A 14,229-nucleotide genomic window follows, 5' to 3' on the forward strand; every position below is an offset into this window, starting at 1 on the left:
TCTGAATCCTTTATGTTTTCATACAAATTTTAAGATTGGCTTGTCAATTTTTCAAAAAAGCCTGCTGTGATTTTGATAGGGATTGCATTGTAATTTGGAGAGAACTGCTATCTTAACATTTGATCTTCCAATTCATGAACATGGATTGTATCTACATTTCTTGATACCTTCTTTAATCTCTCTGAAGTTTTCGTTTTCTTTTTTTGGGACAGGGTCTTGCTCTGTTGCCCAGACTGGAGTACACTGGCACAGTCACAGCTCACTGCAGCCTCAACCTCCCAAGCTCAGGTAATCCTCCCAATTTAGCCTCTCAAGTAGCTGGGACTACAGGTGTGCAGCATCATGCCTGGTTAATTTTTTAAAATTTATTATTATTTTTTATTATACTTTAAGTTCTGGGTTACATGTGCAGAACATGCAGTTTTGTTACATAGGTATACACGTACCATGGTGGTTTGCTGCACCCATCAACCTGTCACCTACATTAGGTATTTCTCCTAATGTTATCCCTCCCCTAGCCCCCCATCCCACACAGGCCCTGGTGTGTGATGTTCCCTTCCCTGTGTCCATGTGTTCTCATTGTTCAGCTCCCACTTATGAGTGAGAACATGTGTTGTTTGGTTTTCTAATCTTGTGATAGTTTGCTGAGAATGATGGTTTCCAGCTTCATCCATGTCCCTGCAAAGGACATGAACTCATCCTTTTTATGGCTGCATAGTATTCCATGGTGTATATGTACCACCTTTTCTTAATCCAGTCTATCACTGATGGGCATTTGGGTTGGTTCCAAGTCTTTGCTATTGTGAATAGTGCCACAATAAACATATGTGTGCATGAATCTTTATTGTAGAATGATTTATAATCCTTTGGGTATATGCCCAGTAATGGGATGGCTGGGTCAAATGGCATTTCCAGTTCTAGATCCTTGAGGAATCGCCACACTGACTTCAACAATGGTTGAACTAATTTACACTCCCACCAACAGTGTAAAAGCATTCCCATTTTTCTACAACCTCTCCAGCATCTATTGTTTCCTGATTTTTAATGATGGCCATTATAACTGGTGTGAGATGGTATCTCATTGTGGTTTTGATTTGCATTTCTCTAATGACTAGCATTTTTTCATGTCTGTTGGCTGCATAAATGTCTTCTTTTGAGAAGTGTCTGTTCATATCCTTTGCCCATTTTTGGATGGGGTTGTTTGCTTTTTTCTTGTGAATTTGTTTGAATTCTATGTAGATTCTGGAGATTAGCCCTTTGTCAGATGGATAGATTGCAAAAATTTTCTCCCATTCTGTAGGTTGTCTGTTCACTCTGATGATAGTTTATTCCGCTGTGCAGAAGCTCTTTAGTTTAATTAGGACCCATTTGTCAATTTTAGCTTTTGTTGCCATTGCTTTTGGTGTTTTAGACATGAAGTCTTTGCCCATGCCTATGTCCTGAATGGTATTGCCCAGGTTTTCTTCTAGGATTTTTATGGTCCTAGGTCTTAAGTTTAAGTCTTTGTTCCATCTTGAGTTGATTTCTGTATAAGGTGTAAGGAAAGGGTCAAGTTTGTTTTCTGCATATGGCTAGCCAGTTTTCCCAACATCATTTATTAAATAGGGAATCTTTTCCCCATTCCTCGTGTGTGTCAGGCTTGTCAAAGATCAGATGGTGGCAGATGTGTGGTTATTTCTGAGGCCTCCATTCTGTTCCATTCATCTATATATCTGTTTTTGTACCAGTGCCATGCTGTTTTGGTTACTGTAGGCTTGTAGTAAAGTTTGAAGTCAGGTAGTGTGATGCCTCTGGCTTTGTTCTTCTTGCCCAGGATTATCTTGGCTATGCAGTCTCTTTTTTAGTCCCATATGAACTTTAGTTTTTTCCAATTCTGTGAAGACAGTTAGTGGTAGCTTGATGGGGATAGCATTGAATCTAGAAATTACTTTGGGTAGTAAGGCCATTGTCACGATATTGATTCTTCCTATCCATGAGCATGGAATGTTTTTCCATTTGTTTGTGTCCTCTCTTATTTCCTTGAGCAGTGATTTGTAGTTCTCCTTGAAGAGGTCCTTCACATCCCTTGTAAGTTGTATTCCTAGGTATTTTATTCTCTTAGTAGCAATTGTGAATGGGAGTTCACTCATGATTTGGCTGTTTATCTATTATTGGTGTATAGGAATGCTTGTGATTTTTGCACATTGATTTTTGTATCCTGAGACTTTGCTGAATGAAGTTGCTTATCAGCTTAAGGAGATTCTGGGCTGAGACAATGGGGTTTTCTAAATATACAATCATGTAATCTGCAAAAAGAGACAATTTGACTTCCTCTCTTCCTATCTGAATACCCTTTATTGCTTTCTCTTGCCTGACTGCCCTGTCCAGAACTTCCAAAACTATGTTGAATAGGAGTGGTGAGAGAGGGCATCCTTGTCTTGTGCCAGTCTTCAAAGGAAATGCTTCCAATTTTTCCCCATTCAGTATGCTATTGGCTGTGGGTTTGTCATAAGTAGCCCTTATTATGTTGAGATATGTTCCATCAATACCTAGTTTACTGAGGGTTTTTAGCATGAAAGGCTGTTGAATTTTCTTGAAGGCCTTTTTTGTTTCTATTGAGATAATCATGTGGTTTTTGTTGCTGGTTCTGTTTATGTGATGGACTACGTTTATTGATTTGCGTATGTTGAACCAGCCTTGCATCCCAGGGAAGAAGCCAACTTGATCATGGTGGATAAGCCTTTTGATGTGCTGTTGGATTCGGTTTGCCAATATTTTATTGAGGATTTTCTCATTGATGTTCATCAGGGATATTGTCCTAAAATTCTTTTTGTTGTGCCTCTGCCAGCATCAGGATGATGCTGGCCTCATAAAATGAGTTAGGGAGGATTCTCTCTTTTTCTATTGACTGGAATAGTTTCAGAAGGAATGATAGCAGCTTGTCTTTGTACCTCTGGTAGAATTCGGCTGTGAATTCGTCTGGTCCTGAACTTTTTTTGGTTGGTAGGCTATTAATTATTGGCTCAATTTCAGAACCTGTTATTGGTTTATTCAGAGATTCAACTTCTTCCTGGTTTAGTCTTGGGAGGGTGTATGTGTCCAGGAATTTATTCATTTCTTGTAGATTTTCTAGTTTATTTGCATAGAGGTGTTTATAGTACTCTCTGATGGTAGTTTGTATTTCTGTGGGAGTGGTGGTGATATTCCCTTTATCATTTTTTATTGCCTCTATTTGATTCTTCTCTCTTTTCTTCTTTATTAGCCTTGCTAATGGTCTATCATTTTTGCTGATCTTTTCAAACAAACAGCTCCTGGATTCGCTGATTTTTTGAAGGGTTTTTTGAGTCTCTGTCTCCTTTAGTTATTCTCTGATCTTAGTTATTTCTTGCCTTCTGCTAGCTTTTGAATGTGTTTGGTCTTGCTTCTCTAGTTCTTTTAATTGTGATGTTAGGGTGTTGATTTTAGATCTCTCCAGCTTTCACTTGTGGGCATTTAGTGCTATAATTTTCCCTCTACATATTGCTTTAAATATGTCCCAGGTATTCTGGTACATTGTATTTTTGTTTTCATTGGTTTCAAAAACATCTTTATTTCTGCCTTCATTTCGTTATTTACCCAGTAGTCATTCAGGAGCAAGTTGTTCAGTTTCCATGTAGTTGTGCGGTTTTGAGTGAGATTCTTAATCCTGAGTTCTAATTTGATTGCACTGTGGTCTGAGAGACAGTTTTTTGTGATTTCTGTTCTTTTACATTTGCTGAGGAGTGCTTTACTTCCAGTTATGTGGTCAGTTTTGGAATAAGTGTGATGTGGCACTGAGAAGAATGTATATTCTGTTGATTTGGGGTGGAGAGTTCTGTAGATGTCTATTAGGTCCGCTTGGTCCAGAGCTGAGTTCAAGTCCTGGATATCTTTGTTAATTTTCTGTCTCGTTGATCTAATATTGACAGTGGGGTGTTAAAGTCCCCCATTAATATTGTGGGGGAATCTAAGTCTCTTTGTAGGTGTCTAAGAACTTGCTTTATGAATCTGGGTGCTCCTGTATTAGGTGCATATATATTTAGGATAGTTAGCTCTTCTTGTTGAATTGATCCCTTTACCATTATGTAACGGCCTTTTTTTCTCTTTTGACCTTTGTTGGTTTAAACTCTGTTTTACCAGAGACTAGGATTGCAACCCCTGCTCTTTTTTTTTTTGCTTTCCATTTGCTTGGTAGATCTTCCTACATCCTTTGAGCCTATGTGTGTCTTTGCACGTAAGATGAGTCTCCTGAATATAGCACACCGATGGGTCTTGACTCTTGATCCAATTTGCCAGTCTGTGTCTTTTAATTGGGGCATTTATCCCATTTACATTTAAGGTTAATATTGTTATGTGTGAATGTGATCCTGTCATTATGATGCTAGCTGGTTATTTCATCCGTTAATTCATGCAGCGTCTTCCTAGCATTGATGGTTTTTACAATTTGGCATGTTTTTACAGTGGCTGGTACTGGTTGTTCCTTTCCATGTTTAGTGCTTCCTTCAGGAGCTCTTGTAAGGCAGGCCTGGTGGTGACAAAATCTCTCAGCAGTTGCTTGTCTGTAAAGGATTTTATTTCTCCCTCACTTATGAAGCTTAGTTTGGCTGGATATGAAATTCTGGGTTGAAAATTCTTTTCTTTGAGAATGTTGAATATTGGCCCCCACTCTCTTCTGACTTGTAGGGTTTCTGCCGAGAGGTCCTCTGTTAATCTGATGGGCTTCCCTTTGTGGGTAACCCAACCTTTCTCTCTGACTGCCCTTAACATTTTTTCCTTCATTTCAACCTTGGTGAATCTGACAATTGTGTGTCTTGGGGTTGCTCTTCTCGAGGAGTATCTTTGTGGTGTTCTCTGTATTTTCTGAATTTGAATGTTGGCCTGCCTTGCTAGGTTGGGGAAGCTTTCCTGGATAATATCCTGAAGAGTGTTTTCTAACTTGGTTCCATTCTCCCCATCACTTTCGGGTACACCAATCAAACATACATTTGGTCTTTTCATATAGTCCCATATTTCTTGGAGGCTTTGTTCGTTTCTTTTCACTCTTTTTTTCTCTAATCTTGTCCTCTCACTTTTTTTCATTAATTTGATCTTCAGTCACTGATATCCTTTCTTCTGCTTGATCGAATTGGCTACTGAAGCTTGTGTATATTTCAGGAAGTTCTCGTACTGTGGTTTTCAGCTCCATCAGGTCATTTAAGCTCTTCTCTACAGTGGTTATTCTAGTTAGCCATTTGTCTAACCTTTTTTCAAGGTTTTTAGCTTCCTTGCAATGCATTAGAACGTGCTCCTTTAGCTTAGAGAAGTTTGTTATTACCGACCTTCTGAAGCCTACTTCTGTCAACTCATCAAACTCATTCTCTGTCCAGTATTGTTCCCTTGCTGGCAAGGAGTTGTGTTCCTTTGGAGGGGAAGAGGTGTTCTGGTTTTTGGAATTTTCAGCCTTTCTGCTCTGGTTTCTCCCCATCTTTGTTGTTTTATCTACCTTTGGTCTTTGATGTTGGTGTCCTACGGATGGGGTTTATGGTGTGGATGTCCTTTTTGTTGATGTTGATGCTATTCCTTTCTGTTAGTTTTCCTTCTAACAGAGAGGCCCCTTAGCTGCAGGTCTGTTGGAGTTTGCTGGAGGTCCACTCCAGACCCTGTTTGCCTGGGTATCACCAGTGGAAGCTGCAGAACAGCAAATAATACTGCCTGATTCTTCCTGTGGAAGCTTTGTCCCAGAGGGGCATCCACCTGTATGAGATGACTGTTGGCCCCTACTGGGAGATGTCTCCCAGTCAGGCTATATGGGGGTCAGGGACCCACTTGAGGTCTGTTCATTATTGGAGCTCGAACGCCATGCTGGGAGAACCACTGCTTTCTTCAGAGCTTTCAGGCAGGGATGTTTAAGTCTGGAGAAGCTGTCTGCTGCCTTTTGTTCAGATATGCCCTGCCCCCAGAGGTGGAATCTACAGAGGCTGTAGGCCTTGCTGAGCCGTGGTGGGCTCCGCGCAGTTTGAGCTTCCCTGCCACTTTGTTTATATTGTGAGCATAGAATCGCCTATGCAAGCCTCAGCAATGGTGGACGCCCCATCCCGCCAAGCTCTCACGTCCCAGATCGATCTCAGAGTGCTGGCGCTAGTAGCAAGCAAGGCTCTGTGGGCATGGGACCCACTGAACCAGGCATGAGAGGGATCTCCTGGTCTGCCAGTTGCGAAGACCATGGGAAAAGAGCAGTATTTGGGCAGGAGTGTACCCCTCCTCCAGGTATAGTCACTTACAGCTTCCCTTGGCTAGGAAAGGGAAATCCCCCGACCCCTTGGTGCTTCCCAGGTGAGGCGATGCCCCACCTTGCTTTAGCTCACCCTCTGTGGGCTGCACCCACTGTCCAACCAGTCCCAGTGAGATGAACTAGGTACTTCAGTTGGAAATGCAGAAATCACCCATCTTTTGTGTCCCTCTTGCTGGGAGCTGTAGACTGGAGCTGTTCCTGTTCAGCCATCTTCAATTTTTTTTTTTATTTTTATTTTTTGTGGAGACAGGGTCTCACTTTGTTGCCCAGTCTGGTCTTGAATTCCTGGGCTCAAGCAGTCCTCCTGCCGCTGCCTCCAAAGTGCTAGAACTAAAGGCATGAGCCACCATGCCCAGCCCTCTCGAATGTTTTACAGTTTTCATTATACAAGTCTTGTACTTCTTTTGTTAAATTTATTCCTAAGTATTTAATTCTCTTCAGTGCTATTGTGAAGACAATTTTCTTTATTTCATTTTTGGAGTTTTCTGAATAGAAAACACAACTGATTTTCTGTATATTGATTATTGTAGCCTGCGACCTTGCTGAACTTGATTAATTCTATTATACTATGATTTTTTGTTGTGGTTAGACCCTTACACAATCAAATGAGCTTAAAAAAAATTGTCGGCCGGGTGCGGTGGCTCAAGCCTGTAATCCTAGCACTTTGGGAGGCTGAGACGGGCGGATCACGAGGTCAGGAGATCGAGACCATCCTGGCTAACATGGTGAAACCCCGTCTCTACTAAAAAATACAAAAAACTAGCCGGGCGAGGTGGCAGGCGCCTGTAGTCCCAGCTACTCGGGAGGCTGAGGCAGGAGAATGGCATAAACCCGGGAGGCGGAGCTTGCGATGAGCTGAGATCCGGCCACTGCACTCCAGCCCGGGCGACAGAGCCAGACTCCGTCTCAAAAAAAAAAAAAAAAAATTGTCAAAGTGACCCCAGAGCAACAACAGGATGACAGTAGCCTTTGTCCACACAGAGATAAAGTTTAGTTTTTGCAGTCCTTCTCCATAAAGATTGTATGCCAATTCTATGGCCTACTGCCAATTCTCTGGCTACTGCCATACAACCTGAACTGAAGTCCAGAAGGTTTAGATGACTGGGCCACAGAGCTAATTACTGGTGAAGCCAAGAAGATAAATTATATCCCTACCTCCTTGCCCACTAAGCTCCCCATTCCAGTGGGCTGCTTTCTGGTCCTTTTCCATGATTGGGCTTCAGCAGCTGTCATTTCCTCCAGTGTCCAAGAGTATTTCCTTGGCCTTCCAGTAAAGCTCCCCAAGTTGTCTGCAGCCCCCCTCAACTATTAACTTGCCTACTTGATACATATTTTGAAAAGCAATCTAAATTCTAGAAATTGTCTCTCCTGCAAACAAACTACAGATTCCATTTAAAACATTTCCCTGAGTCCAGAAAGTTCTGGGATTTTCCTGTTTTGGACTAGACTTCCAAATGGCTTCATCTTAAATTGCATTTATTGACCTAATTGTTTACTGATCTTTAGAATTTAGAGTTTAGATTGGGAGGTCAAAATCGTAATTTTCTCAATTTTTTTGGCAAACTGATATGATGGCTGGAATCATCCAGAAAAAGTAGACATCATTATATTTTCTTGAATATTCATTCAAGTTTCAATTTAATACTTAAACATTCATTTTCAAATAAAAATACTATGCCTTGTAGCTAGGGATGCAAAGATTTGGTTATCCTTGTTGGAGTAATGATTCTCCTCTATCTGGGGAGGTCATCGTCTGCAGTTGGAGACTGAGGGACTGGAAGATGGGAGGCTGAAACTTAAAGAGGTAAAGGTCTGTCTTGGAATAAAGCTAGTTATCAGTCACCACCAGACCATAATGGTGGCTAGAATTCCAGAAACGGTGAATAGAAGTTCATCTTCTATTTTGTCTTCATGGAATATATCTGTGAAGCAAAAAAGGACACTTTGAATAAAACATGTATTGGGAGGCCAAGCCAGGCAGATCACGAGGTCAGGAGTTTGAGACCAACCTGGCCAGCATGGTGAAACCCCCATCTCTACTAAAAATACAAAAAAAAAAAAATTTAGCCAGGCACGGTGGCATGCACCTGTAGTCCCATATACTTGGGGGGCTGAGGCAGGAGAATTGCTTGAACCCGGGAGGCAGAGATTGCAGTGAGCCGAGATCGCACCATTGCACTCCAGGCTGGGTGACAGAGCAAGACTCCATCTCAAAAAAAACGCAAAAAACAAAACGACAAAAAATATGTAAAGTATTTTACTAGCTGTTGTAGACACTATATGTCTTGTCAATATTCATTCCATTTTTTCCCCATTATGTATATTCTACCCAACAACAGTTTGGGTGGAATAGACTGAGTTTCATATTCAACTTGAGGGCTAAGTTTTGACTGATCTAGGTCAACTGGAAAAGCCCTTCTCTTTCCTTCATCCTTGACCAGAATGATTTCGTTAGCTCCTTCCCTCATCCTTTGCCAGAATGATTTCATCACAGCATTCCCATGACCCCATGAATTGGTTCAGGGGTGTCCTCAATCAGCATGAAGTTCAAGACTCTCACCAAGACAGTGTGGTATGCTATATATAAAACTGGAGCCTACTGAACATTTTTGCGCCTCTGGTAGACAGCTTCTAAGATATCCCCCAATGGCTGCTGTCTCCTGGTATTCATACCCTTGTATAATCCTCTCTCTCACCTTGAGTATGGGCTGGACCTACTGAGTAGTTTCTAACTAATAGAACGCAGCAAAAGTGATGGGATGTCACTTCTGAGATTAGATATTAATACAAAAAGACTGTGGCTTCCATCATGGGTATCCTCTCTCACTGGCTCACTCTGAGGGAAGCCACATGCCATGTTGTGAGATGCACTCTAGAGAGGCCTATGGGCAAGGGATTAGGGGAGGTTTCTAGACAACAGTGAGAAACTGAGACCCTGAGTTCAACAGTCTATAAGGAGCGCGATCCTGCCAACAATTCCTGCCAACAACCACCTGAACGAGCTTGAAAGGAGATCTTCCATTCTAGCCTTCAGGTGACATCACAGCGCTGGCTGGTAGCTTAACTGTAACATCAGGAAAGACCCTGAACCAGAGGCTCCCAGTTCAACTGCACCTAGATTCCTCACTCATAGAAACTGGGACATAAAAAATGTTTGTTGCTTTAAGCCACAAACATCTTTTTTTTTTTTTTTGAAAAAATCTGTTAGTAGCAAAAGTTAACTAATATACCACATTAACAAAAGGTAGTTGGAAATGGATTTTTTTCTGTTATTCACAGCTGAAAGCATATTAATATACTAGGTAGTAATCTTGAAAAGGTTACTAGATATTAAAATCTGTAGACTCAAATGAATTTACCATGGCATACCAAAATCATGCAAACAAAAAACCTTCTATCCTTCCACTCACAACCATCTTCATTTCTCATATGGAAAATTATGTAATAAGGGCTATTCATTCGTAATCCTTTATAATACTAACAAAGTAATCTGGGCCAAGATTTACCTTTGATTACTTAGGCAAATGAACAATGTAAATAAATAATGATCATAGGGGAACTATTAAGCCCACTTAAAACATCTGTTGAAAGTCCTTAAAACTACTTTAACACCATCTGTTTATGTACAAGTTTAAAATATGCTAGTTAAAATGATTTTGAATGGATATCTATTCATTATAGCAGGTTTAGAAGGACTTTTGGCTAGGCACTGTTTGCTCTCAGTCTGAAATAGAAACCTCTTTTTTTATTTTTTTTTTTTGAGACAGGGTCTTGCTCTGGTCCCCAGGCTGGAGTGCAGTGGTGTGATCATGGCTCACTGCAGCCTCAAACTCCTGGGCTCAAGAAATCCTCCTGCCTCAGCAGGAGTAGCTGGGATTACAAGCAGGTGCCACCTGTAGACAACCATATCTGCTAATTTTTTTATTTTTTGTAGAGACAGGATCTCTACAAAACTGGGCAACTTCGTTGCTCAGACTGGTCTTGAACTTCTGGGCTCAAGCGATCCTCCCACCTTGGCCTCCCAAAGTGTGGAATTTTAGGCATGAGCTACTGCACCCAGCCAAGAAACCTTTCAACCAATGTACAAAGGATGTCATGGACTGAAGAGTATGATTGGTTTAACCTCCAACCTCTCCATATTCTTTAAGGGCCTTTGAATGCTATGCTTATACAAACCAACCCAAGTTCACTCCTTCAGTAAAAGCCTTTGCTATATAGTGTCCTCAGAGTAGCAGGATCACTTGAAAAGACCATTGGGTATAAGTTGGGGGGCAATTACAGTGCTAATTCCTTTTTTTTTTTTTTTTTTTGAGATGGAGTTTTGCATCATCACCCAGGCTGGAGTGCAGTGGCACAATCTTGGCTCACTGCGACCTCCACCTCCTGAGTTCAAGTGGTTCTCCTGCCTCAGCCTCCCAAGTAGCTGGGATTACAGGCACCTACCACCACGCCCAGCTAATTTTTGTATTTTTAGTAGAGACAGGGTTTCACCATGTTGGCCAGGCTGGTCTTGAAATCCTGACCTCAGGTGATCCGCCTGCCTCAGCCTCCCAAAGTGCTGGGATTACAGGCATTAGCCACTGCGCACCCGGTCCGGTATTCTTTCTTAATCACCAAAATCACCTCTTTCAAATATCCTTCCTGTATATTTAGAGATTTGGTTAAAGATTGTTTTATAGGCCGGGTGCGGTGGCTCACGCTTGTAATCCCAGCACTTTGGGAGGCCAAGGCGGGTGGATCATGAGGTGAAGAGATCAAGACCATCCTGGCCAACATGGTGAAACCCCATCTCTACTGAAAACACAAAAATTAGCTGGGCATGGTGGTGCACACCTGTAGTCCCAGTTACTAGGGAGGCTGAGGCAGGAGAATCGCTTGAACCGGGAGGCAGGTGTTGCAGTGAGCTGAGACGGCGCCACTGCACTCCAGCCTGGTGACAAAGTGAGACTCCGTCTCAAAAAAAAAAAGATTGTTTTATAAAAATTCAAAAAATAAAAAGAAATATTAAATGACAGACATCAAGTATGCTTCTGGGAAAGAGATGGGATTAGAGGCAGAGGTGGAGGGGGAATTTTCCTTTTACTGCAATCTGTATTGCTTAATTTTTATTTTACAACATTTTGTATTGCTTTTATAATTTAAAAAATGTTAAAAAAAAAAAAAAAAAAAAAAAAAGAAGAAGGGAAAAGAAAATGTTCCCTGAGAGAATCTCATTGGTAGTTTAGGATGAATTCCCTCAATTATAACATTAAATCAGTACCTATCTGAGCATGCACTTTGGTATTGTGTGAAATGAGAAGGAAGGAAGGAATAGATGGAAAGTTATGATTAAGCCAGGACATGGAAGGGAATATTCTGACGGGCAGTTCTGAAAGAGGAAAGGGTTTGGGACAGTAGGAGAGGGCTGTGTATCTCAGAACAGAGTAAGGATTCAACAAAGTCGGACTTGTAAATTCACCTGCTTATCTGTACGTGAAATGACTAAGGTATTGGCTGAGCAGGGTGTGATTTCACTGAAAGGGGCAGTAGGATGAGGACGTTCCCAATGGATCACTGCAGTAGCTGGGTTGAAGTAAACTGCTACTTCCTGGGAAGAAACTTATCAGATGGGACATGTGGGATAGCCTATGCTTGAGTATGAAACTGATAATGCGGCGTTTCCTGGACTGCAAAAAACAGAACTGTTGTAGCCTACAAGAGAGGAATGCAACAAATATGGGGCACAAAGTAAGTAGACAGGAAGTGACTGAGGCAGCTGAGAACTAAGGGATACCATGTCCTTCCTTAGCAAACTGAGGGCATCTTGAGGTCTGTACTTGGTTTTTACAATTTCCAATTAAAAAAAAAAAAGCCAATCCACGTAGGCAACAAATGAAGAATAAAAAACAGAATAAAACACAATCCAACTTACCACTCAGGTAAACAGCTGGTTCTAAATATGATGGTTAAACTTTCAAGGTCTTCATTCTTTAGATGTAATTCTTCAAGCAGGGTGTCTAGAAACCGTGTAAACACGATACCTTCCTGAGAATGTTTCTGAATGCCAAGAATTGGGGTCAGTCTGAAACAACCAAAAATACTAAATGCATATCCATGAAATGATAAGGGCAAAGGGACTCCTACCTTCAACATGGCAGATAAAATTTTATGAGAATAATAAGGTATCTTTGATTTCACAAAACTCCCAGAGAGGCTTTACTAACAAAGGCAGAAGTGAAGTCTCAGGAAAAGACTGAAAGATCAAACATGAAGTATGAAAGAGGTATAAAAGCCTAAATCTATAATATGTTTGTTGTTCTTCATTCCAGCAAAAATTACTAAAATTCTGCTCAGAAAATGCACTCTTTCCATTTGGGAAAGGGAGGTTTACAAAAGGAGTTTAGAGCTGAGAACTGCTTGAAAAACATACTTATATTAGATGTTTGGATTATATCACCTAAAAAGACAATAATAAACAAAACAAGATTATCTTTTGAATGAAATTTTATTTTATTTTATTTTGAGGCAGAGTCTCGCTTCTGTCGTCCAGGCTGGAGTGCAGTGGCACAATCTCGGCTCACTGCAACCTCCACCTCCTGGGTTCAAGCGATTCTCCTGCTTCAGCCTCCCGAGTAGTTGGGATTACAGGTGCTCGACACCATGCCCGGCTAATTTTTGTTTTTTTGGTAGAGACGTGGTTTCACTATGTTGGCCAGGCTGGTCTTGAACTCCTGGCCTCAGGCGATCCACCAGCCTCAGCCTCCCAAAGTGTTAGGATTACAGGCGTGAGCCACCGTGCCTGGTCGACATTTTTATATTTATTTATTATTATTATTATTTATTTTTTATTTTTTGAGATAGAGTCTTGCTCTGTCACCCAGGCTGGAATGCAGTGGTGCAATCTCAGCTCACAGCAACCTCCCGGGTTCAAGCAATTCTCCTGCCTCAGCCTCCTGAGTAGCTGGGACTACAGGTGTGTGCCACCACGCCTGGCTAATTTTTGTATTTTTAGTAGAGATGGGGTTTCACCATGTTGGCCAGGCTGGTCTTGAACTCCTGACCTGAAGCAATATACCCGCCTTAGCCTCCCAAAGTGCTGGGATTACAAGTGTGAGCCCACTACACCTGGCTAACATTTTTCTTTTTAAAACACTAAATAAATGAATTATGTCTCGTAAGGCACTTCATACTAATTCTGTAAGAAACAGTATGCTTTTTTTCTCTAACCATTTGCAGTAAGTACTCCTAAAGATTGACTCTGCGCAATGGAATTTTAAAAGTAATTTAAACTGAAATGTGATCAGTACATGATTTTTAAAAACTGAGCAATATCTATTCTAATTACAAAGATTAAAGACCCTGACTTCTCATAAATATATATTTTTTTTCTCTAGAGAGTATGTGTCTCAGAGTTCTTACAAGTTACATTCCTAGAAAGCTTTTTTGGAGAAAATTCTTTTCTCCCCAAATAGTTTTATACTTCCCACAAAGCTCTTTCAGATATTTATTTAACCTTGGTTATTTGCCTGGGCATATTTAATAAAAATAAAATAACTCAAATTTAAATCAATAAAGCTCAAGAAATCAGAGCAGATCAGTTCCACAGTAGTCAGTGTGGAATATAAGTGTTTTCTGAGAGGCAGATTTTCTTCCTTGCTTAGCCATCCTATACGGGAAGTAGAAGTAAAAGGGAAAATTTGTCAGAATTGTCTAAAGATGGCCAGGACTTCCAGAGGAGGTGGGAAATTCTCTATATCCCTGAAGTATTTTTGCAAGAACTGGAGATGAGATGACTGCAATAGTCCAATGAAATCCATAGAATTATAACTGGGAAAATTGCTATTGTGCATTCCTTTACCATCTCTCCTGTATTTCTTTGCAGCTAGGGGATGGAGTACCAAGTTCTCAGACTTCATGAGCTTTGTCTGCACATATTCCCCAAAGGCAGTTCATACTGAGAAACTGGACTACCCAAGTATTCC

General features: G+C 41.0%; 1 protein-coding gene across 2 annotated transcripts in view; it reads right to left on the minus strand.

Annotated features, from left to right (window-relative positions):
• Window positions 1-7,868: 7,868 nt before the first annotated feature.
• The window catches only part of RPAP2 (RNA polymerase II associated protein 2), a 95,470-nt gene continuing 89,109 nt past the window's right edge, over window positions 7,869-14,229 (minus strand). For both annotated transcript variants that reach the window (XM_010370366.2, XM_010370370.2), the window contains 2 exons: window positions 12,180-12,329; window positions 7,869-8,190 (listed from right to left, as the gene is read on the minus strand). In XM_010370366.2, coding sequence (XP_010368668.1) covers window position 8,190; window positions 12,180-12,329 — 151 coding nt within the window. In that variant the 3' untranslated portion in view covers window positions 7,869-8,189. The remainder of the gene's footprint in view (window positions 8,191-12,179; window positions 12,330-14,229) is intronic.

This window comes from Rhinopithecus roxellana, chromosome 8 (assembly GCF_007565055.1).
Source record: "Rhinopithecus roxellana isolate Shanxi Qingling chromosome 8, ASM756505v1, whole genome shotgun sequence".
NCBI lineage: Eukaryota > Metazoa > Chordata > Mammalia > Primates > Cercopithecidae > Rhinopithecus > Rhinopithecus roxellana.